The 21,501-nt window shown below is 47.0% G+C and overlaps 1 protein-coding gene and 1 long non-coding RNA gene across 4 annotated transcripts in view; one reads left to right on the top strand and one right to left on the bottom strand.

Moving 5' to 3' along the window:
* Window positions 1-21,501, bottom strand: part of LOC309333646 — a 222,008-nt gene that overhangs the window by 86,766 nt on the left and 113,741 nt on the right. The gene's annotated exons all lie outside the window — the stretch shown is intronic.
* Window positions 1-21,501, top strand: part of OLFM1 (olfactomedin 1) — a 48,876-nt gene that overhangs the window by 11,969 nt on the left and 15,406 nt on the right. The window contains exons 1-2 of one of the 2 annotated variants that reach the window (XM_081847150.1): window positions 9,983-10,683; window positions 17,792-17,941. In XM_081847150.1, the coding sequence (XP_081703276.1) occupies window positions 10,537-10,683; window positions 17,792-17,941 (297 nt within the window). In that variant the 5' untranslated portion in view covers window positions 9,983-10,536. Of the gene's footprint in view, window positions 1-9,982; window positions 10,684-17,791; window positions 17,942-21,501 lie in introns of those variants that run through there. The other variant, XM_081847151.1, reaches the window with a different exon arrangement.

The following is a 21,501-nucleotide window of genomic DNA, read 5'->3' as shown; positions in this document are numbered from 1 at the left end:
ATTTTTATGAAAGTCTTGGTGTTTTCTACTATTCTGTTATGGGCTATGGAATAATGCAATAAACACAATTCACTCATTTGTACTGATGAAAAACTCTGGAAGCTCATATTGAAGAAGGTCCACTCTTGTGGAGAAATCCACTTCCCTTCAAAAGTGGCCCCAGATATATATATACCCAGAGCAGCTGGGTACTGAGATCTCCAGCCTCATCTTGGCATGCACAGGATTGTGTCAAGCACTCCCACTTTGTTAAGCAGCATGGAACCAGGTGCCTGGTGTTGTAAAAGAGGGTCTCATCCATGCAGGATTGAGCAGTGGAAAAAAGGGCTGGACTCTTTGGCCCTCCCCACAGCTCCCACCATGCCTGGTCATTTGACACAATGATGGAGTCCAGAAGCATCTGAAGGGCACCAAACTCCCTGACCAATGTTAGAAGCGGGACCTCTTGATGCCTTCATGCTCCTGGTGGAACACCGAGGGCCCTAAAAGAAGCCAGAGTGACTTGGTCCTTGTCCACCTCTCTGTTTGTCCTATGCCTAGAAAGCATGGGGTTGAGAGGGGTTTTTTGCTTGTCCCATGCTTTCTAGCCACATGTCTGAATGGTCTTTTCTATTTGCTCCACTACTTTCCCCAGGAAAATCCACTGTTTACGACTGAATCAGAGCAAACATCAATACAATCCATGGAAAACCCAACAGGCATATGCTCTAATTCAGTGATAAAGAGTGGGTTTTCCCAGAGAAAAGCGACTGAGGAAGTGGAAGTGTGGACGAGCCCTTAACCCAGAGGCAGCAATTCAAATGGGCAAGTTGCAAATTGGATTGTGGTGGACTGAGTTCAGATCTTGCCTCTCTGCCACAGATCAGACCAACTTGCTCCATATCTTTGCTGCTCAATCAATTCCAGCAATGCCTGTGGCTCAAATCAAGGGGGGGGGGAGGAATAATCATGCCGCATGCTATTCCTTGCCACCTGGCCATAAAAGAGCAAAACAGATGAAGGCCATGTGTAGATCAGGAAAATTAACTACGAGCCCCCCAAATTTGGGATCCTCTCCAAACTGGCACCAAGGATTTTTTCCTGCAGCATTTTGCAGCAAAAAAACCCCTGTGTTTTGCAGTGCTCCACAGGCTGAGCAATTGATATATCAAACATGGGGTTTGTACTTAGCATGAACTATGAACCCCGACATTTTGGATCCTCTCCAAATGGTGCCAAAGTATGAATCCACAGCCAAGCAAATGAAATGGATGGCTTCTTGTTCATAAGCTAACCTTGGGCCCTCTCCACACAGACACACACACACACACACACACACACACACACACACACACACCCCTCCACTGGTCAATGCCTCTTACGCTCTTCACCTGTCCAATTCAGTTCAATGGCAATTAGTTTGGCATCACTTTGCACAAGGACACTAATCCTGATTATGAGGACAGATAAGACCAGTAATAAATATAACCTGAGGCTGAAAATGACCTCTCTCTCTCTCTCTTTATTGGTGAAAGCTGAAGTTGGTGAAATGTGACATGAATTGGCTCATGAGATGAGGCAGCTACCTCAAGTGATGGACTGGAGGGTTGCCATTTGATTCTTCCTCCGTTTCCACAGGTATCCTCCTCTCATCATGCTGGGGAGGTGCGGGGAGGAATCAAGGGCAGAGGTGCCTTAACAGGCAAGGCAAGATTGGGGCCATCATTATAATTTATAACATAGCAGGGCAAGAGGCAGGCAGGCATGATATCTGGGACACAATCTGCTAGCAAAAATGGAAATTAGCTGCCAAACAGCAACTGAGCTAAGTTCAAGGCACTGTTTCAGTTTAGGACCTGGATACACCGATCGAGCACTGCACTCTGCAAGGGAGGGCCTCCTGTAGATGCCATCACCCCACTGGCAGAGGAAGAGGCATGCGGAGGGAGTGCACCGCCCCCGGCAGTGCGATCCCAGCAGGGTGCCATCGTGGCTGCACCCCCACCCGCGCTGGGCGCCACGCCCCTACGGGCAGCACACCACACCCCCAAGACACACGTCCCTACAGGCGGCACGCTCTGCCCCCTGGTGCTGGAGCATGAAGCTCCGCCACTGCATCACCCCAGGATGTCCCTTATGCACAATATAGGAATCAGGCCTTTAGTGTTGTGCTGCCTGCCTTTGGAACGCCCTGCCCTTGGGTGTTAGATATGCTCCATCTCTGCTGTCTTTTTGTCAACCACTGAAGACATTTTGAAGAGCCTTTTAAGTGGAGATCTTTCACAGTCTGCATGTGTACTAGAATTCTTTTTAGCATGCTTTTACTGTCTTATCGCTTCCTGATTGCGGCCTGGGCTCCTTTTATTAAATATAAATTTAAATAAATAAATAAAGCTATCTAATCATCTCTTCCCTGTCTCTTCTTCTGGCTACAAGTATAAGCTGACCCCATCCACCTTTTCCTCGCTGGCCCTGATTTCAAGGCCACACAATATCTTTGTCCCCTTCCTCTCGGGACATGCTCCAGTGTGGTCAATACCCTACTTAAAACATGGAGTCCAGGTCCTGAATAATTTAAACCCAACAGTACAAATTAAGCAAATGTTATTTGGTCAGATGCCATCAGATTTGATTTATGAGGCAGACACCTGAGCTGGTGTCATCTCATGGATCAGTCCAAGCTTTGCTTGCATGAAGACGCTCTGTGCCAAGGCCCATATGCCAGAGGATGACGCAGGAAGCCCCTTCAGTCTCTAGTGATCTTCAGGTGCTGAAGCCCAAGTTCTTTGAGGGGAAGAGTCAGTCAATAACCAAAACTTCAAGAGAAAGAATAGAAAGGAAAGGAAGGGAGCAGATAAAAGAAAGGACTGCTTCACACTGTGCATCGTTAAACCATGGAAATTGCTTTTTCTGCAGAAGGCAGTGATGGCCACCAACTTGGATGGCTTTAAAAGAAAATTGGACAGATTCATGGAGTTTTAGTAGAAAGCTACCAGTAGCTACTAGCCACAGTGGCTATGCTCTGTCTCCACAGCTGGAGGCAGCAATGCGCCTGAATACCAGTTGCTGGAAATAACAGGAGGGAAGTTCTGTTATTGTGCTCAAATCCTGTTAGCTGGTTTCCCACAGGCAACTGTTCAATCACCGTGAGAACAAGATGCTGGAGTAGATGGACCCAGTCCAGCAGGCTTGTCTTATATTCTTAAAGCTTACTCTCCCACCCCCAGTCCAACTGAATGACTATTTTGCAATTTGTCTTGCGATTCACATCTTTAGCAACTTTCCAACTGATCCAGGTTTCTCATTTTGCTCTTAAACAGCACAAAGCCTGATCAGCTGGAATGTTGCTAAAGATCTCACGAAACCCTCAGCTGCTTAGGCATTGCCTAGGGAGGGCTTATTCCAATCAACTGAAGCCACGGTTCTCAAAGCGAACAGGGACTAGGGAGGGCTAGATGGCTTTAAAAGAGGTTTAGACAAATTCACGGAGGAGAGGCCTGACAATTATGTTCTTCCTCCACAGTTGGAGGCAGCAATGCTTCTGAATGCCAGTGGCTAGAAACTGCAGGAGGCAAGAGTACTGCTGTGCTCAGGTCCTGCTTTTGGGCTTCCCATTGGGGATATCTGGTGGGCCATTGCGAGAACAGGATGCTGGCCTAGATGGGCCACTGGCCTGATCCAGCAGACTCTTCTTGTGTTCTTATGTTAAGGGAGGTACTGAAAACTTATTGTAGGGAGTTTTTTCCTCTCTTTTGCTGAGTTTGCTGGGGAGGGGAGGGGACGTATTGTCAAAAAGAAAGGGAATAGGAAGAATGGGTTTTGTGTGTGGACCTTTGGGAAAGCAGGATGGTCATGCCCCATCGATATTTGCAAAGCCAGACCAAAGTAGGCACCTCCTAATTCAATTTTAAAATCTTGATAGAGAGCCACCTGTTCCCATTTAAAATTAATTGTCATTTTTTCATGTGCTCAAAATGAAATGAAGACTTTCCCCGTCAGCTCTGCTTTATTCTGGGGCCTTCACTGCTCAACCTACATGCTTCTGCCATATGTGGCTTGTTCCATTGCTGATGTAAGGACCAGCTGCTCTGAGAAAGGAAACATCCTCCGCGCAAAGCAGAGACATCTGCCAAGTGGGAAGAGGAGCATCACTAGATGGGCTTTAAGGATTTCAAAAACATCAAAACACGTCTTGATGTCCCTCTGCCAGTCCTCCGAGTGGCAGGTGGTTGGGTGGGAGGCAGGTTGGAAACAGAGCCTAAAGTTGCATGGAATAATCTCCAGTTTCATTTTGGGGTTACCAATTGCAATTTCAGAGGAGCAGAAATATTTATTGACAAGAAGGAAAGGGGGAAAAACAATTCACATGAACTCATGCAATACTAGGCTGCATCAACAGAAGTCTCCAAATCAAGGGGTGGAATAAGACTGCTGTATTCTGCCTTGGTCAGGCCCCACCTGGAGTCCTGTGTCCATCTTTGGGCACATTAGTTTAAGAAGGATATTGACAAGCTGGAACATGTGCAGAGGAAGGTGACCAAGCTGATGATGGGTCCAGAAACCAAGCCTTAGAAGGAATGGTTACGGGAGCTGGGTATATTTAGCCTGAAGAACAGGAAACTGAGAGGAGCCATGAGGGCAATCTTCAAATATATGGAGGTCCATCCCATGGAAGACAGAACAAGCTTGTTTTCTCCCGTTCTGGAGGGTAGGACCCCAAACTAATGGATTCAAATGTGAAGAAAGGGGATTCTGACTAAAACTTAGGAATACAGTGGACACTTGGGTTGTGAACGTGATCCGTGCGGGATGCACGTTTGCAACCCGCAGCGTCCACAACCCGCAGTGGCGCATCTGCACATGCATGGGTTGCGATTCGGCGCTTCTGCACAGGCACAAAGCGCGATTTAGTGCTTCTGCGCATGCACGACCACCAAAACCCGGAAGGAACCCGTTCCGGTACTTCTGGGTTTTGGCGGTCCACAACCTGAAAAACGCAACCTGAAGCGGCTGTAACCCAAAGTATGACTGTAGCTTTCTGGGGGTGAGAGCCATTTGACAGTGGAATGAACTCCCTCGGGAGGTGGTGGACTCTCCTTCACTGGGGGGGGGGGGGTTAACCAGAGATTGGATGGCCTTTTGTCAGGAGCGCTTTAGCTGTGATTCCTGCAATGGAGAGGGTTGGACTAGATGATCCTAGAATTCATTCTCTCAGGCAATTGTTTTAGGGCTGCAGAGAAAAGTCTTTCTCAGCCATCAAATACCTGGGTAAAGAAAAACACTTAAAAATTCCTCCTGAAAGTCAGTAATGTTGGAGACAGGCACACCTCACCAGGGAAGCCATGCCACAAATGAGGAATTTGCACTGAAAAGGCCCTGACAGGGGTTAAAGCCAGCTGGTTAGCACCCCAGTGGTGTCACCACCAACAATGCCATGTCTGTCAATCATAGTATATTATTGTTACAGTTATTCAATTCAGGCTTGTGTGTTCATAATACGATTTTTATTGCATTGTGTTTTGTTATGTTTTATCATATATATATTGTAAAGAACTTTTGAGACTTTCTTTTTTTACGTGTATTGCAATATGCAATAAATCAACTCAAAATCAAAGCCCTGTACACATGCGAATCACACACAGAGATACAAGAAGGGGAAGATTTGGTTCTGCAGAAGTATTAATATAAGCATCTAAAGACAAGTTGAGCATAAGCCATTCGTGTGATGCAGCAGTTACTAAAGCAATCTTAAGGCTCTATTAACACAAACGTCGTGTGCAGATCAAGAGAGGCCATAGTTTCATTCATATTCGGTGCTGGTCAGATTAGTCCTTGAGCTCTGCATCCAGGTGTGGGCACCACTTTTTTGACAAAGAATTGACATAGGAGCCTGTCCAGAAAGAATGCATAAACCATGATGTTTATGCAAAGGCTTTATTAAAGGGAAATCAATGGGCATCAAGAACCCAAAAGGGAGGTGCTGTAGCTCAGTGGTGGAGCAGAACACCCCAGGTTCAATCCCCAACTGCCTCTCCAGGTAAGACTGGGAGAGATTCCTTGTCTGAAACCTGAAGAGTCCCTGTCAGGCAGTGCAAGAAATCCTGAGCTATGTGGATCCAGGACAGTAGAAGGCAATTGCCTATGATGATTTATTTACACATTTAATCATAAATTATTTATATACCACTATATCACAAAAATAATATATATCGAAACAGTTTACAATGGTAAAACTAAGACATAACAATACAATAAACGCATAACAAGCTAAAAACAAAAATGCTAAAAAAAATTATATCTTGTAAATAACTCTTCATTCCTTTATTCAGAATTATGAATATAGCCCTTTTTTCAGGTAGGAACTGTAGCTCAATGGTAGAGCATCTGCTTTGCATGCAAACGGTCCTGGGTTCAATCCCCCAGTGGCATCTCCAGGTGGAGCTGGAAATGTCCCCTGTATGAAACCCTGGAGAGATGCTGCCAGTCAGTGTTGGCAGTACTGAAAGAGATGGACCGACGGGCCAACTCAAAACAAGGCAGCGTGTATATATATATATATATATATAGCCTATGCAATTATATTTATTTATAGTCCATCTTTTTCTCCAGACAGGCACTGAAGGTGGCTTACAGCTAAAATAAGAACAGCTAAAAACATGGGGGGAATCATTAAAAATCAATTAAACATTAATGAAATTAAATCTACAGCTATATACACAGAGAAAGAGAGATAGCTATAGCTAAAGAAATATGGAGAGACATATACAGAGATATGATATATTTTTTAAAATACAGACCGTCCCAATAAAAACAGCACAGCACCACCCACCTCATTAAAAGCAGTCAGTTCCCAAAAGCCTGTTGGAACAAGAAGGTCTTTTCCTACCGGCAAAAAAACCAGCAATAAAGGGAGCCAGCCTGGCTTCTCCGGGGAGGGCGTTCCAGAGTCTGGGAACAGGTTGTTTATTTAGAATCATAAGGACTGGGATCTTAGTTTTGAGGGAGAACCATAACTAAGTGGCAGAGCACCCGTTTTGCATGCAGAAGGTCCCACGTTCAATCCCCAATGACATCGCCAGGTAGGGCTGGGAGAAATTCCCTGCCTGAAACCCTGGACAGCCACCCCCAGTCAGCGTAGACAACCCTGAGCTAGGTGGACCAAAGTTCTGAATTGGCATAAGGCAACTTCCTTTGTTCCTATTTAATTCACCCCTTCTAACTGCGGCACCTCCTTGGGGGGGGGAGACTGCAATTCCAGTCTGCTCTAGAAGGTGGCACCAGAGCCCAGCAATTCCTCAACATCTCTGGTGGCAGATGTGTGTCACCCCTCCTTTACCATCCTTTGTCTGCAAAGAGGACAGAAACTCTGAACATCTGGGTTTTGAGGGGAGGTTACTGTTTTTGTTTTGTCTTCTTGAGCAGGCCCCTGGAAAGGAAGAAAATGAATTATTATTCCGTGCTTTCTCCCTTCGCAGCAAAATATTGCACGTACTTCAGCAAATATTAGCCCCTAAGGAGTTCATGGAGACTTACATAGGGAAACGGGTGTAGGATTGCAGCCTTTTCTTCAGGTATCTGGAGAGTAGAGAAAGAGTTTGATGTTGGCATTGAGGGACACTCTAAAGTGACATTTGGGGCTTCTGATCTTTAATGATTAATTCAGTGGGGAAGCTTCATTTCACAGAATCATAGAGTTAGGAGGGACCCAGAGGGTCATCAACTCCAACCTAAGAATGCATCAAAAGAGTCAATGGGTGCCTCACCAGGTAGCTGTAGTGTGTGTGTGTGTGTGTGTGTGTGTGTGTGTGTGTGTGTGTGTAAGGAAAATACCAGCCGGTCCTGTAACTCCCAGACCACCTTGTTTGAGGAACATAACTCAGTGGCAAAGCATGTGCTTTGCATGCAGAAGGCCACAGCTTCAGTCCCCAGTAGCATCTCCAGACAGTCCCCTGCCTGAGACTCTGGAGAGCCAATGCTGCCAGTCAGTGTTGACAATACTGAGCAAGTGGACCATTGGTCTGACCCAGCAGAAGGCAGCTTCCCATGGTGCTATTTGATTCGGCTCTTTACTCAGAACTATGAGGACTTGAATCTTACTTTCTTTTTATGAGACAGGGTACGGTTCAATAGCAGAGTGCTTGGTTTGCATGTAGAAAGTCCCAGGTTCAGTCCTCTGGTCACATTTCCAGGTAGTCCCGGGAATTCTCCACAACTGAAACCCAGGAAAGAGTTACTGCCAGTCAGTGTTGACAGTACTGAGCTACATACTAGAGCTTTGTGTCTGACTCGGTATAATGCAACTTCCTATGTAAAAAGAACAGCAGGATTGCAGATCCTGACGAGAACTCATGATCCAATACAGCTCATGATTAGACCAGATTGAATCATGTCAGTCTGTTTTGGAATCTGACTTTGGCAGAATCCTCTCCCATCCCTTATGTGCACTTTTGCATGACTGGGGTGTGTCACCAACTGTGCAAAGGCAGGTGTCACGTCTGTGGAACTGCCCACTTTTTCCTCTCGAACCGCCCATGACTTGCAGGAAGGGTCAATCATGAGGGGAAGTGGCCCTTGGGCTGAATCAAATGTTCATAGCCATTTGGAGAAATTAAGATGCTTGCGTGATCTTTGGCAAAATTTTGGTTGGGCTCATTTCTTGGTCCAATTATGGATTTTTGAATTTAAGGAACAGGAGACTTTAAAGTTGCTGAGGGTGGAATGATAGTTGCAGGGAGGGACGTGAACAACAGAAGAATCCTGCACCTGGATCAGGCCAGCCCCTGAGTGCAACAGACATTCTCCCTACCTGTGGTTCCCAGCAAGTAGAAGCATAGAATCACAGAGTTGGAAGGGGCCCTGAGGATCCTCTAGTCCACCCCCCTGCAATGCAGGGATAAGCAACTGTCTCATACAGGGATCAAACCTGTGACCTTGGTATTATCAGCACCATGCTCTAACCAACTGAGCTAGAGACGACCCCCCCCCCAAGGTATATTGTCTCCAACAGTGGGGATGTCTGGCTGCAGGATCAGCACAGAAGCCCATCTAATCCACCAGGCTGTTCCTATAGTTACAAAGCAGATGCCCCAATGGAATGCCCACCACAAGACAGACGTGAGCACAACAGCAGTTCTCCCCACCTGTGATTCCCAGCAACAGGTATTCAGAGGCATCCTGCCTCCAATGCTGGGAGCAGAACATATGAAGAGCCCTGCAGCTGGATCAGGCCAAAAAGGGTCCATCTAGCCCAGCATCCTTTCCAGACAGTGGCCAACCAGATGCCCAAATGGAAAGAAGCCCACAAGCAGGATCTTAGTGTAACAGAAACTCCACAGTTGTTGTTCCCCATCATCTGGTATTTAGAGGTAGACTGTCCCTGGGCATGGAGGTTCTGCCAACCCAAGAGACTTCCATAAGAAAGGCCCTGCTGGATAAGGTCAGTGGCCCATCTGCTCCAGCATCCTATTATCCCAGTGGTCAACCAGATGCCCATTATGGGAATGACCTAAGTGCTACAGCAACTCCCCTCACCTGCATCTCCTAGCAAGTGGTATTCAGAGGTGGAGTGTCCCTGAGCATGGAAGTTCTGCTATCACAATAGACTTCCATAAGAAAGGCCCTGCTATTAAAGGCCAATGGCCCATCCAGTCCAGCATCCTGTTCTTACAGTGGCCAACCAGGTACCCCACATGCAGGACCTGTGTGCAACAACAATGCACTCCTGTGATTTCCAGCAACTGGCATTCAGAAGCATTGCTGCCTCCTGATGCAAGGAAGTTGGATCCCTGCTGGATTTTTCTTTCTCCCCTTTCCCTTCCCGTTTGATCTGAGACAGTTCCTAGGCAGGATTTCTTCTCCGCGCCTTATCAAGAGAGGTACTTTGCGGTCCCCTCCTTTCTTTGCTGCTGGATGCCGCCAGGGGGCGTCAGCGGGCGTCAGAAAAGGCCGGGCGGGAAGAGGAGGGAGGGACGGAGAAGAAGGTGGGCTCTGGAGGACGGCAGAGTAGAAGGATGCTTTAACACCAGCCTGCGCTTGCTGGGCACGGCGGCTCCTCCTACCCTCTCTCTCCGCCACCCGTTACATCCCCGCCCCGCTCGCCCAGGCAGAGCCAGCGCAAGAGGCGCAGGAACAGGGGATGCTTTTGCAGAGCGGGCGCCGTCCAGGTTTGCAAAGGCGAACAGAAGCAGAACCGCTAGCCTCCGCCCCTTGCGTCTCCGTCTCTTCAATCTCCTGCTTTTTTGCAGAGCTTCCTGACTGAACCATCAGCCTGGTGCGACGCCCAGGAGCGGGTGAGGAGCGCCCAGGAAGCCTAGAGGGAGCTAAGAGGTGGTTGTAGTAGCCACCGGGTAGGGACCAGGTTGCCAGGCGCCAGGGCGAGCGGGATGTGGCAGGGTTGGCCGGCTGGTTTGGGTGGCTGGTGGGCGGCGGAGCCCAGCCTGGCGCGAAGCATGGAGCCCGGCTCAGAATGAAGGCGGCGGCGGCCGGGCTGCCCGTCGAGGCGAGGAAGGGGCGAGTCAGAAGAGGAGGAAGGAGGTGGAGGCGCCCCCCGACGACGCGATGTCGGTGCCTTTGCTGAAGATCGGCGTGGTCCTCAGCACCATGGCCATGATTACCAACTGGATGTCCCAGACCTTGCCGTCCCTGGTAGGGCTCAACACCACCAAGCTGACTGCAGCCTCCGGCACCTTGGACAGGAGCACTGGGGTGAGTTGCCCCTTTCTTTGACAGGGGATGGGCTTGGGAGAGGGCGGGGAGGAAGGAGCAGCAGAGGAACATGGACCCTTAGTCCATCGAGCTCAGTAGGGTCCACACTGACTGGCAGCTGTGGCTCTCTCCAGGGTTTCAGGCAGAGGACCTTTGCAATTGAATTTGGGACCTTCTGCATACAAAGCAAATGCTCTACCCATTAAGAAATAGCTGCTCCTGGCGAATGTAGGAAGCTGCCTTATCAGACCCTTGGGCCATCTAGCTCAGCAGCGCCCAGACTGGCAGCTGTAGCTCTCCAGGGTTTCAAGCAGGGGATTGAACCTGGGACCTTCTGCATGCAAAGTAGATGTTCTTCCACTGATTAACCTTAAGAGCTAGTCAGACCCTTGGTCCCTCTAGACCAGTCCTGCCTGAACTAACTAGAAGAGGTTATCCCAGGTTTTTGCCAGGGACATTCCCAGTCCTGTCTGAAGAGGCCGTTGCAGGGTCAAACATGGGAACTTTTGCATGCTAAGCAAGCGCTGTCACTAAGCTATGATGGCCTTTCCCCAAATGGGTGGGTTCTTGCAGAACTGGGAGCCTCCAAACTCTCTCCTCCTAGGAGACACACCTTTAGGAGGGTAGGGTGGGTGCTGGCTGGCTGGAAGTGTGTAAATCACCTTCTGCCACCTGTGGTCAACTTGGCAGGCATCTACCCAATAGGGAAGGTTACATACAGAGACAGGCACACAGACAGACAGACAGACAGACAGACAGACAGACATATTGCATTCAATCCATTAGAGTCTTGTTAGCAAGTGAGTTGGAGAGGGGCATATATCTTGTGTCACTCCCTTCCTCCCTTTCTAACTTAAAATAGTGTGAGTGTGTTTGTGAGTGTGTGTGAAATCATCCACCCTGTAAGCAAAGTTGTCTTAAAATACTAACTTTGCTTATAGGGTGGATGGCTTCAGACACACAACCCCCCCACACACACCATTTAGTCGCCTCCCACCACCTAAATCCCCCCTCTGTAGATCATCAGATGCAAATTTCATACAAAGGCTTGCCATTGCAGGCCTCACTGCTTTGAGTCCTTAGCAATGCCCTGACCATCAGCAGTCCTGCCTACAGTTAGACATTTTGGTTTTCAAAGACTTCAGCTCTCTTTCCTCCTCGTCCAGTCCTTGGGTGTCTTAAGATTGGGAAGTAGCTGAGGATCCTCTTTAAAAAAGAAAAAAAGAAAAAGCAAGCAGTGTTTTGCGGGGGAGGGGGCTCTGCCCTCTCCTCTTCATCCCATCCATCAGAGTCAGAGGGAGGAGAATGTGGTACCCAATTTTTGCATCTGTCCACACATATGACCTGATGCAGCACTCTCTAAATGAAGGGATGGTTTGCATACCATCCAAGGACTGAAACATCAAGTGAGATCTTGGAACACCTGAATATGCTTCCACACGTCAAACAATGCAGAAATCCCCCTTAAAAAAACAGAATCACAGGAACTGTAGTTTTATCCCCCACAGGGTGACCTTTTTCAGCACCCTTCACAAACTACAGTTCCCAGGATCATCCAAGGAAGGACTATGCTTTAAATGCATGGCATGTATTCAGTCATGTACAATGCTGACCCAACCCTATTGCATGCAGAGTTTCATTCATACTTCTTTCAAGAAATGGCTTGTTCACCTTCATGTGTGAGCAGGTTCTGGGGTGAGATTTGGAAGTACACTGTGGAGCAAGACAGTGTGCGAGCCTGAAAGAAAGAGAGCTTGCATCAGGGTCCCAGTCCTGTGCACGCTTATATGTCCCATATAAAAATAAAATTGGTGTGTGGAAAGATGGATTGAGTGGTGATTGTGATTGGTGGGGAGCATTGAAATACCCACTCTAAGGGGAATCCTCTTAGTGTTGGTCTAACAAGTGGACTTAATGCAGCGGGTTTGGAGTCTGTGATGTGCTTTGCTGGTGGGGGGAGAGAGCACTTTGTGGCTGAGAGCATGAACCCCCCCATAATCCGTCTCCCTAATTGTAAGCCCAGTGAACTGTGGCTGACCATGTTCATTCTCCTCCTTCCTGTTTATCAATCTCTTGCCCTGTGCAATGTCAAAATTGTGGTGGTTTTTTAATAGCCACCTTATGATGTTGTGCAAGAAAACGGTGTACAGGTGGAGAAGTGTGATGGGGCCCACCAGTTCCCACCTGTCTCCTCCTCCATCACCACCATTCCCTTCCCACCCACCCCATCCCCCAAAAAGAGGCATGAAGGATATAGGAAGGAACAGCCTTGATTTATGCAGCAATTCATTTTATTTTTTCATCTTCAAAACGGGAGGTAGTTTTTGTCCAGGAATTAAGATGGCAGGGTGCAGTTGACTCTGGATTAAGCCCCATCAAAAACAGTGAGTCGTCCTTCTGAGCAAACAGATGCTCAGATTTCTGCTGCAAATCACGCTGTTCATTGCAATATGGGGTGTGTGTGTGTTGCTCAGAAATGATTGCTGACTAGGTCAATTACTGTGTGTATAGGGGGTGAAACACAAGATTTATAAAGCAGCTGTAAATCTTTGTGTGTGTGGAGGGAGTAAAAACAACAGCAACCAACAACACCATGTCCTGTATTTGCTGTTAAAACACTGGCTCTTTAAGGGATTAGAGCAAATAAAATTGAAAGAAGCAAGCTGAAGCGTGTGCAGAAAAGGGCGGCCAAATTGATAAGAGGTCTGGAAACCAAGCCTTATGAGCAATGGTTGAGGGAGTTTGGGATGTTTAGCCTGGAGGAGAAGGAGAGGGGATATGATAGCCAGTTTCAAACATCTGAATGCCTGCCACATGAACGATGGAGCAAGCTTGTTTTCTATTGCTCCAGAGGGCAGGACCCAAATCAATGGATTCAAGTGAGAAGAAGGGAGATTCCAACTAGACATTAGGAAGAACTTTCCAACAGTAAGGTCCATTCGACCGTGGAACAGACTTCCTTGGAAGGTGGTGGACTTCTTTACTGGAGATTTTCAAGCAGAGGTTGGGTGGCCACCTGTCAGGCATTATTTAGTTGTGATTCCTGCATTGCAGAGGGTTGGGCTGGATTACTCTTCCAATTCTACAGTTCTACGATTCTATGAAACCAATATGCTTTTGGGAATATTCCCTGTTGCTGAGGCTGATGTGCCATTTTTACAGTGGATGTCTCAGCTGAGCAGGAAAGATTAATGATCTATTCAGGGTCAGGAAGAGGAGAGGGAAGAATCTGCTACCCAAACTCTTTTTAGACTGTTCCCTCCACACTCTTCAGATGAAATCCCACCCCACCCCCAAGAAATCTCTCAGTTGTGATCATTATGGCTATGATTTAAGGTGTCGTTTTGTTAGCCAGTTTCCTGGATTTAGGTTATTTTAGAAAGCAGAAGTCTAATGTGGGTGGAGAAGGGTCTGATATCTTTTCAAGGTGTGGTTTGGGTAATTTGCAAAAGGACCAGAGCTCTTGCATATGTGAGCCCCTGGATTTGAAAAGTACATCATCATCATCATCATTATTATTATTATTATTATTATTATTATTATTAACTAGGTAGGTATCCCACCTTTCCTCCAAGCAACTCAAGGTGTATAGTTCTCCTGCCTGTTTTATCCTCGCAACAACCCTGTGAAGTAAGTTGGGCTGAGAGTAAGTGACTGGTGTAAGAGTTTCCTGACTGAGCAGGGGGCTTGAACCCTGGTCTCCCAGATGCTAGTCCAACCCTCTAACCACTATGCCATGCTGACTCTATTAAGATATTGTCTTCCTATTTCCAGGTGAGAAAGACAAAGGGGAGTTTGAGAGAACGTGACTCTTTGGAATCAGTGCCAAAAGGGTGTGTGTTGTTACTGAAGCAGGATAATGTTGTGATGGGGGTGGAAGGGGTGTGTTGATGTGGGAAGGGGAGACAGTGTGTGAAAGCAGAATACATCCCAGTGTCCCAGAAGCTGGGTCAGGGATGGCTTTGCTATGATTCCTGCATTGCAGCGGGTTGGACTAGATGAGCCTTTGGGGTCTCTTCCAACTCCACAATTATATGATCCAGTGATCCCTGCCCATCAACCATTCTGGCTGTCGGGGCTGGTGGGAGCTGTAGTTTATTTATTTCATAAAATGTATATACTGCTTGGTTGTATAAAACCTCAGTGTAGTCCAACAACATCTGGAAGGCACCAAGCTGGAGTCAACTCTGGCTGGCAGCAGCTCTTTGGGTAAGGGAATGCAGAATCTGGGGTCTCAGTCCTCTCTCCCCTTGTCTGAAACATACAGATTAAATGTGGAAGGAACTATTTTCATTTGTAGGATTTTTTTTACTTCTCCTCCTTCTCCTCCCCCCCTCCCCACCCACTTTGGTGAAACAGACTGACCATAAAGATGCTTTTAAAGTGGTTAATTATTTACAGAGCTACAAAAATAGTCCCTAGAGCCGTTCTCTGGAACTCCAAGTACCTGGAAAATTTGGACAAGATGTTTCTCTGTCCATTCTAAAAGAATCACAATAAACAGTAATGTGAATGATTGCAAATGGAAAGGTGGGAGTTGCCCAGTTTATCTGAGCACTGGGTTCTAAACAACCAGGTTCATACCCTCCTACATTTCTCTGATGAAATAGGGATGTCCTATTCCAGTAGTAGTAGTAGTAATACCCCGGACATCTGACTGGGTTGCCCCAGCCACTCTGGGTGGCTTCCAACTAATAATAATAATACATTAAACATAAAAACTTCCCTATGCAGGGTTGCCTTCAGGTATCTTCTAAAGGTTGTATAGTTACTTGTCTCCTTGGCTTGGGGGTCCTTCTTTTGGGGTTCCCATAATGGGCATCTGGGTGGCCTCTGTGCGAACAGGAGGCTGGACTAGGTGGACTAGATGGCGTGAACCAGCTACAGAGCTCTTCTACCTCCACTATCAGAGGCAGTGTGTCCATGAATACCAGTTGCTGGGAACCACAGGGCTCTTGCACCCAAATACTTCTTTCAGGCTTCCCAGGAGAGGCATCTGGTTGCAGCAGCATAGCATGGGTTGCCACGAGAGCCAAGCGGGGCCTGCCCACCCACGCAAGGGGGAGCCTGGCTGGCCAAGGCAGCTCTTGGTGGGCAAATCTCCCTAATGTCCTCAGAGAGGCGCGCTGGGACAGGCTGCATGGGGTCTTCCCTTCCCACCTCCCTCCATCTGTGCCTGCCCACCGTGGGCCTGGGCTGCTCCCGCTGCTGTCTGGGGAGCACAGTCTGCTGAGCGAAAAGCAAGTGCCTCTGTGGTTGCCAGCCTCTGCTGGGGTCGGGGTGGTGAGGCCAGGCTGGGCTCTAGGGCTCAGAGACCCCTTGCAAACAGGCATGGAAGCCAGGAGAGCCAGGGATGAGGCCTGCCAGAACCTGTATGGGCAGTGGCAGCAGCCCCTGACGGGCTGCTCTGTCACCTTTGCAGGATGGGACAGAAATCCTAACAGAAGCTGTAGGGGTGCCTAGTTGTACGCTCGGGGCCATGGCCCCCCTAGTCTCCCCCATGCTACGCCACTGTCTGATTGTCCACTATGAGAACACAGTGCTAGACTACGTGGCCCCCCTTTGGTCTGATCCAGCAGAGCTCCTCTTATGTTCTTAAATTCTTGGCAATGTTAGATGTGGAGATTGATGGGTCTGTGTTGGGCAAGGAGGGACCTCAGAAGCCCCCTCCCTCCAGCTTGAAGCATTGTGAGGCTCTAAACATTACTTCTCCCATGAGTTCACTTAAAGGTAAAGGTAAAGGACCCCTGACAGCTAAGTCCAGTCACGAACAACTCTGGGGTTGCGGCGCTCATCTCGCTTTACTGGCCAAGGGAGCCGATGTTGAGTTCACTTACGTGGTCTTAAATGAGTGACACCCGCACACCCAAAGCCACACATCCCACCATCAGCCGCAAGACAGGGACAAGAAAGAATTCTGGCCTACCCAGTGGTGTTGCAAGAGCAAGCAGCGCCTGGGGCAGGCACATATGTAACGGAAGGGTGCATGTGTGCCAGGTGCAGGCAGGGCAAAGAGGGTGAAGGAACCAGCTGTGGCACTGCAGCCAACCCCATCAGAGCGACCCTGCCCCACCCTGGAGCCAAGCAGGGGCACAGTGTGCCCACCCACACAGAGGGGAGCCTGGCCAGATGAGGTGGCATTTGGCTGGCGCAAAGCAGGTGCCCCCACACTGGGACCCCCAGCATGGCCTGTCCCAGTGCTCTGCTCCACGAGCATTGGTTCCACCAACATCAGGAGAGGAGCACCGGACCGGGCCGTGTGGGGGTTGCCTGTATGGGGGGGCTGCTTTGCACCAGCTCAAAAATCTGCGTCCGGGGCAATGGCCCCTCTGGCATCCCCGAGCTACGCCCCTGGGCCCACCTTATAGGATTGTTGAATAGATTACTGAGATGATGTCTGTACTCTGAACACTGTAGTTACTAAACATTTTTATCTGTAGCATCTGGATGTGTAATACTTTGAATTTTGTTCTTTCTCTATATAATTATCGTCCTTTGCTTGAATTGTCACTCACAACATGAAATAAACAGAATACAAAATTCAAAATAACACCAAAAGTATAAAAAGAACATGATGGACTAAAGCTGTCCATCTTGTAATAAAATAAAAAAAGGACAAACCCTACCCCACCTGGCTTAAAAAATGTGGTGTGGTTGTTTTAATCTCCACAGTAGAAGTTGGTAATAATGGTGACATACATTCTTTCTTTCTTTCAATCTTTGATCCATTTCCTTATCTTGCCAGTCCTCCCCTTTCGACTTTCTATCTAGCTCCCTACTGTCTGTCTCTCCGGTATGTGGGGAGAATGGGGGGAGGGCTATCCCTCATGCATCCACCCACATTGCCAGTTCCCCACAAGCATCTAGTGGGCTGCTGTGGGAAAAGAATGCTAGGCTAGATGGCCCATTGGCCTGATCCAGCAGACTCTTCTTATGTTCCTATGGACCCTATGGAACCTCCAAGTCCAGAGGCAGTTCCTAGGTTCTGTGGGGTATTTGTCCCCTGTGAGAACAGGACGCTGGCCTAGATGGGTCCCTTTTGGTCTGATGCATCTCTCAGGTTCTTATTCTGTGTTCTCTTATGCTTCCTTCACCTATGCCAAACTAGGTGTTGCCTACCAACCCAGAAGAAAGTTGGCAGGTCTACAGTTCTGCTCAGGACAGCGAAGGGCGGTGTATATGCACAGTGGTGGCCCCCCAACAGACAATGTGCTCGCGCGACGCCAGGACGAAGCAACTGCGGCAGCTATTAGAAAAGGTAACCAGGTGTCCCAGGAAGACCCAGAGGGTGGGAGGGCGTAATGACTACTCTGGGATGCAAACGGAGCTGAGCTTAACTACTGCATAACCAAGTATGGATTTGAGATAAAGATTGCCCAATTGCTCTCTTGTTTTTTGGGGAGGGGGGGAGGAGTGAATATTTGTAACAGAACTTCAGCTTGAATGTGTTGTTTCCCTACACTTGCCTTGCCCCACAACTACAACCTCTAATGGATTTTGGTGATAGGTTAATCATCTAAAGTTTTAAGTTGATTAATTGGTGGAACTTGCTTTTTTAAAAAAAACAAAAAACAACCACAACAGGGGGTTATGTCCCTCTACCTTCCACCAACCTACTGCTATAATCTTTAATGAACTACAGTAGTAGATTAATCTTGCAGGTCCCCCTTTCCAAGCACAATGCATCCTGTTCGCTAGGCAAGCATTCATGTCATGAGCTGATTATTTCCCTTATTTCCCGTGGGAACATTTCTCATCCGGGATCTGTCCCTGCCACTCTCCATAGTTTCTGCCTGGAATTGGCTGCTGTTGACCAGCAATGCAAAAACAAGGGAGTGGGCAAACTCCTGCTGCTCAAATATGTGAATCAGCTATGCCTGGAGCATGGCTTCAGGGTAATTCTTTATGTTCGGGTAACTGAATTGCAGATAATTAGTGTTCCGATAGCGGGACCTGCATGCATTTTTAAAGGGTTGTGTCTCCCATCCTTACTTCACTCCAGAAATACAATATTTAATGAACTTCAGTGGTAGGTTAATCAACTCAACTTTAGTTGATTAATTGGTGGGGCTGAAAGTTGGAAACTTGTTCCTTTTTTAAAAAAAGTCTATTATTATTATATTAGGAAATAGAAAAACTGGTGATGAGTTCCAGCTGAGTCATCCTGAATGTCACCCAACAACTCTCCCTGCAGTGTATAAAATGTCAGTTATTTGAAATTTTATCTCATTTAAACCAACTGATTGAGAAAAAGGCAGTTGGTAAAATGGCTAAAATGTTTAATCTTTGCATAAGGTTCACAGTTCACAATTTTGAAATTCTTGCATTCGATCAGTAGAATTATATTGGTTGAACATAATACCAAGTCCAGTTGTATGGGTGAAAACCTGGGTAATTATGAAATTATGAGCAAAAAAAATGCATAAAATCACACACACACACACCCTTCTCCAGTTCTGAATTGTGATATCTTTATAGAGGATTTGGCCTTCTCCCTTCTGCAGGTACCTTTTATGAGATATAACCCTTCCACGGTCAAACTCTAAATACCAATGCATGTCTGCTGCCAAACCCTGCCAAATTTCAAACATAGCAATTGCATGTCATGGGGTTCTTCTCACATTTTAAATACCTGAGCACCCAGGAGCATCTACCTAGGGGGAATATCTGACATTTAAAAACTTGCAGGGGAAACTTACCGGGAAGAGCAAATTTTGTTCTGGCTGTGGAAGGGATCAATTAATTTGCTTTCATTAATTCGCTATGCTTGGATGTTACGGTGCTGAAAGCCGCAGGAAAAAATATTTTTGAAAGCTTGAGGCACTCTGATGCATTCTTGTTAATTAAAACCGTGAAAAGATCAAAGCCTTGGGTGTTGTCCCAAATAAATCAGCAACAGGAGTGGGTGAGTATTACTATCATCATCACATCGCCAATTGGCATGGTTTCATTACTCTCCATTCACAGAATGCTTTAGCATTTTCAGAGAGCCAGTCAGCCCAATTTTTCCCTGATATATATATTTTTAAAAAACCATAGGAAGGAAGCAAAATTAAAATGGAGCACCATGCTGTTGTCTCTCTCCTCCTGACATTAAAGAAAAGCTAGAGTAAGATAACAGCATGGCCCACATCAAATGCTAGCCAAAAAAAAGGAGTTGTGATATGTAGCGATGTATATTTTACACCAACACTCACGTGATCTGATTTTAATAGCCTGCAGGGCAGAGAGATCAGAAGAATCTTATTAAGGGATATAATCTTGGGATCTAGGGATTCTTTGCTTAATGGTTTCCACTGATCATGCATAAATTCTTATGAAATGACATCTTTTCTGCCCCCCCTCCCTTTGAATTAATTGGATTCTTGTGGGTGATACCATTATCCCTGGCATTTGGAAGACTATCTGCCAGGATTTGATTAATATTTCCATATCTATATATCTATCTATTTTACCTCCAACACTGGAAGTAAATCTTAGCTGGTCCAGAATTTCTGAATCTATACTTCTGAATCCTTGCATAGGTTCAAGCTGAAGTCCACTTGAGCTGCTGGTTCCCAAAAAAATTCTAGCCACCAGTCATCCCCTGTGCCCCCTACCATACCCTACAAAAAAGAAAAAATCAGAATAGCAATCTGCATGAACCACTAAGGAAGATAATAACAATAAAATTCAAAGCAGTCTCCATGAATTGCACACCTATTCAAAATCCAATTAAAAGTATTTAGTTTAATTAATTCAACAAAATTGGTGAACTTGATCTGTTGATATCAGCTTTTTAAAGTCTGGTAGTCGTTTACCCCTCCAGCACGTCCCTGCCAACCGCTTGCCTCTTAGTGCATCCCAGGTAATCCCATCTCCCCACAGTGGGTGTACTGCCCACTTTGGGAACCATTGATTTAAATGAACACTCCATTTCTGACTGTGGACAGCCATTTACTTCTGGGAGGTTATGTCCTTCCACTGACAATAGCCTCCGAATGATATTCAGAGGTATAGTTCTCCTGAGCATGGAGGTTCCATTGAATTGTTAGAGTTCGTAGCCACCCAGCAGGCCAAATCCTCTGTGAAGAAAGGTGGACTCTTGTAACTTTTGTATTACGAAAAATCACACCATACTTCATGGAGACGTTTTAAGCAGCAGGGCTAGCATAGCTTAACCCCCGGGAAGGGAAAGCAAGCTTAACTATGAATGATCAAAGATGGACTAGCCTTAGAGTGGGGGCTTGTACTATACTTCCAGAGGGGGGATTATCCTCCCAGGAGACTGGTGTGTGACAGAGGTGATCCCATAGCTGAAGGCATTTTGAAGGATAATATGGTGCCTTCTCCCCATCCCATTTGCAAGAAGTGATGGATCCCATGACAGAAAATGGATCCTCCCTTTCTCATGACAATAGAACTTGTGGATATCCAACAAAGCTGGATGCTGAAAGATTCAGGACAGATAAAATGAAGTCCTTCTTCATGCAATGCATAGCTAAACTATGGAATTCATTGCCGCAGGAGGCAGTGATGGCCACCAACCTAGATGACTTTAAAAGAGGATTAGACAAATGCATGGAGGAGAAGTCTATCGATGGCTACTAGACACAAAGTGCTATGCTCCGCCTCCATATTCAGAGGCAGCAGTGGGAATCTGGTTGGCCACTGTGAGCACAGGATGATGGACTAGATAGGTCCCTGGCCTGACCTAGCAGGGATCTTCCTATGGAGGCCTATTATGATAGCAGAACCTCCATGCCCAGGAACAGTCTACCTCTGAATACCAGACACTGGGGCTTAAGAACTGGAGGATACTATTTCACTCAGGCCCTG

This window comes from Podarcis erhardii (genome assembly GCF_964252035.2).
Source record: "Podarcis erhardii genome assembly, chromosome: Z".
Taxonomy (NCBI): domain Eukaryota; kingdom Metazoa; phylum Chordata; class Lepidosauria; order Squamata; family Lacertidae; genus Podarcis; species Podarcis erhardii.
Note: the sequence above shows the minus strand (reverse complement) of the source record. Positions and strands in the feature narration are given on the sequence as shown.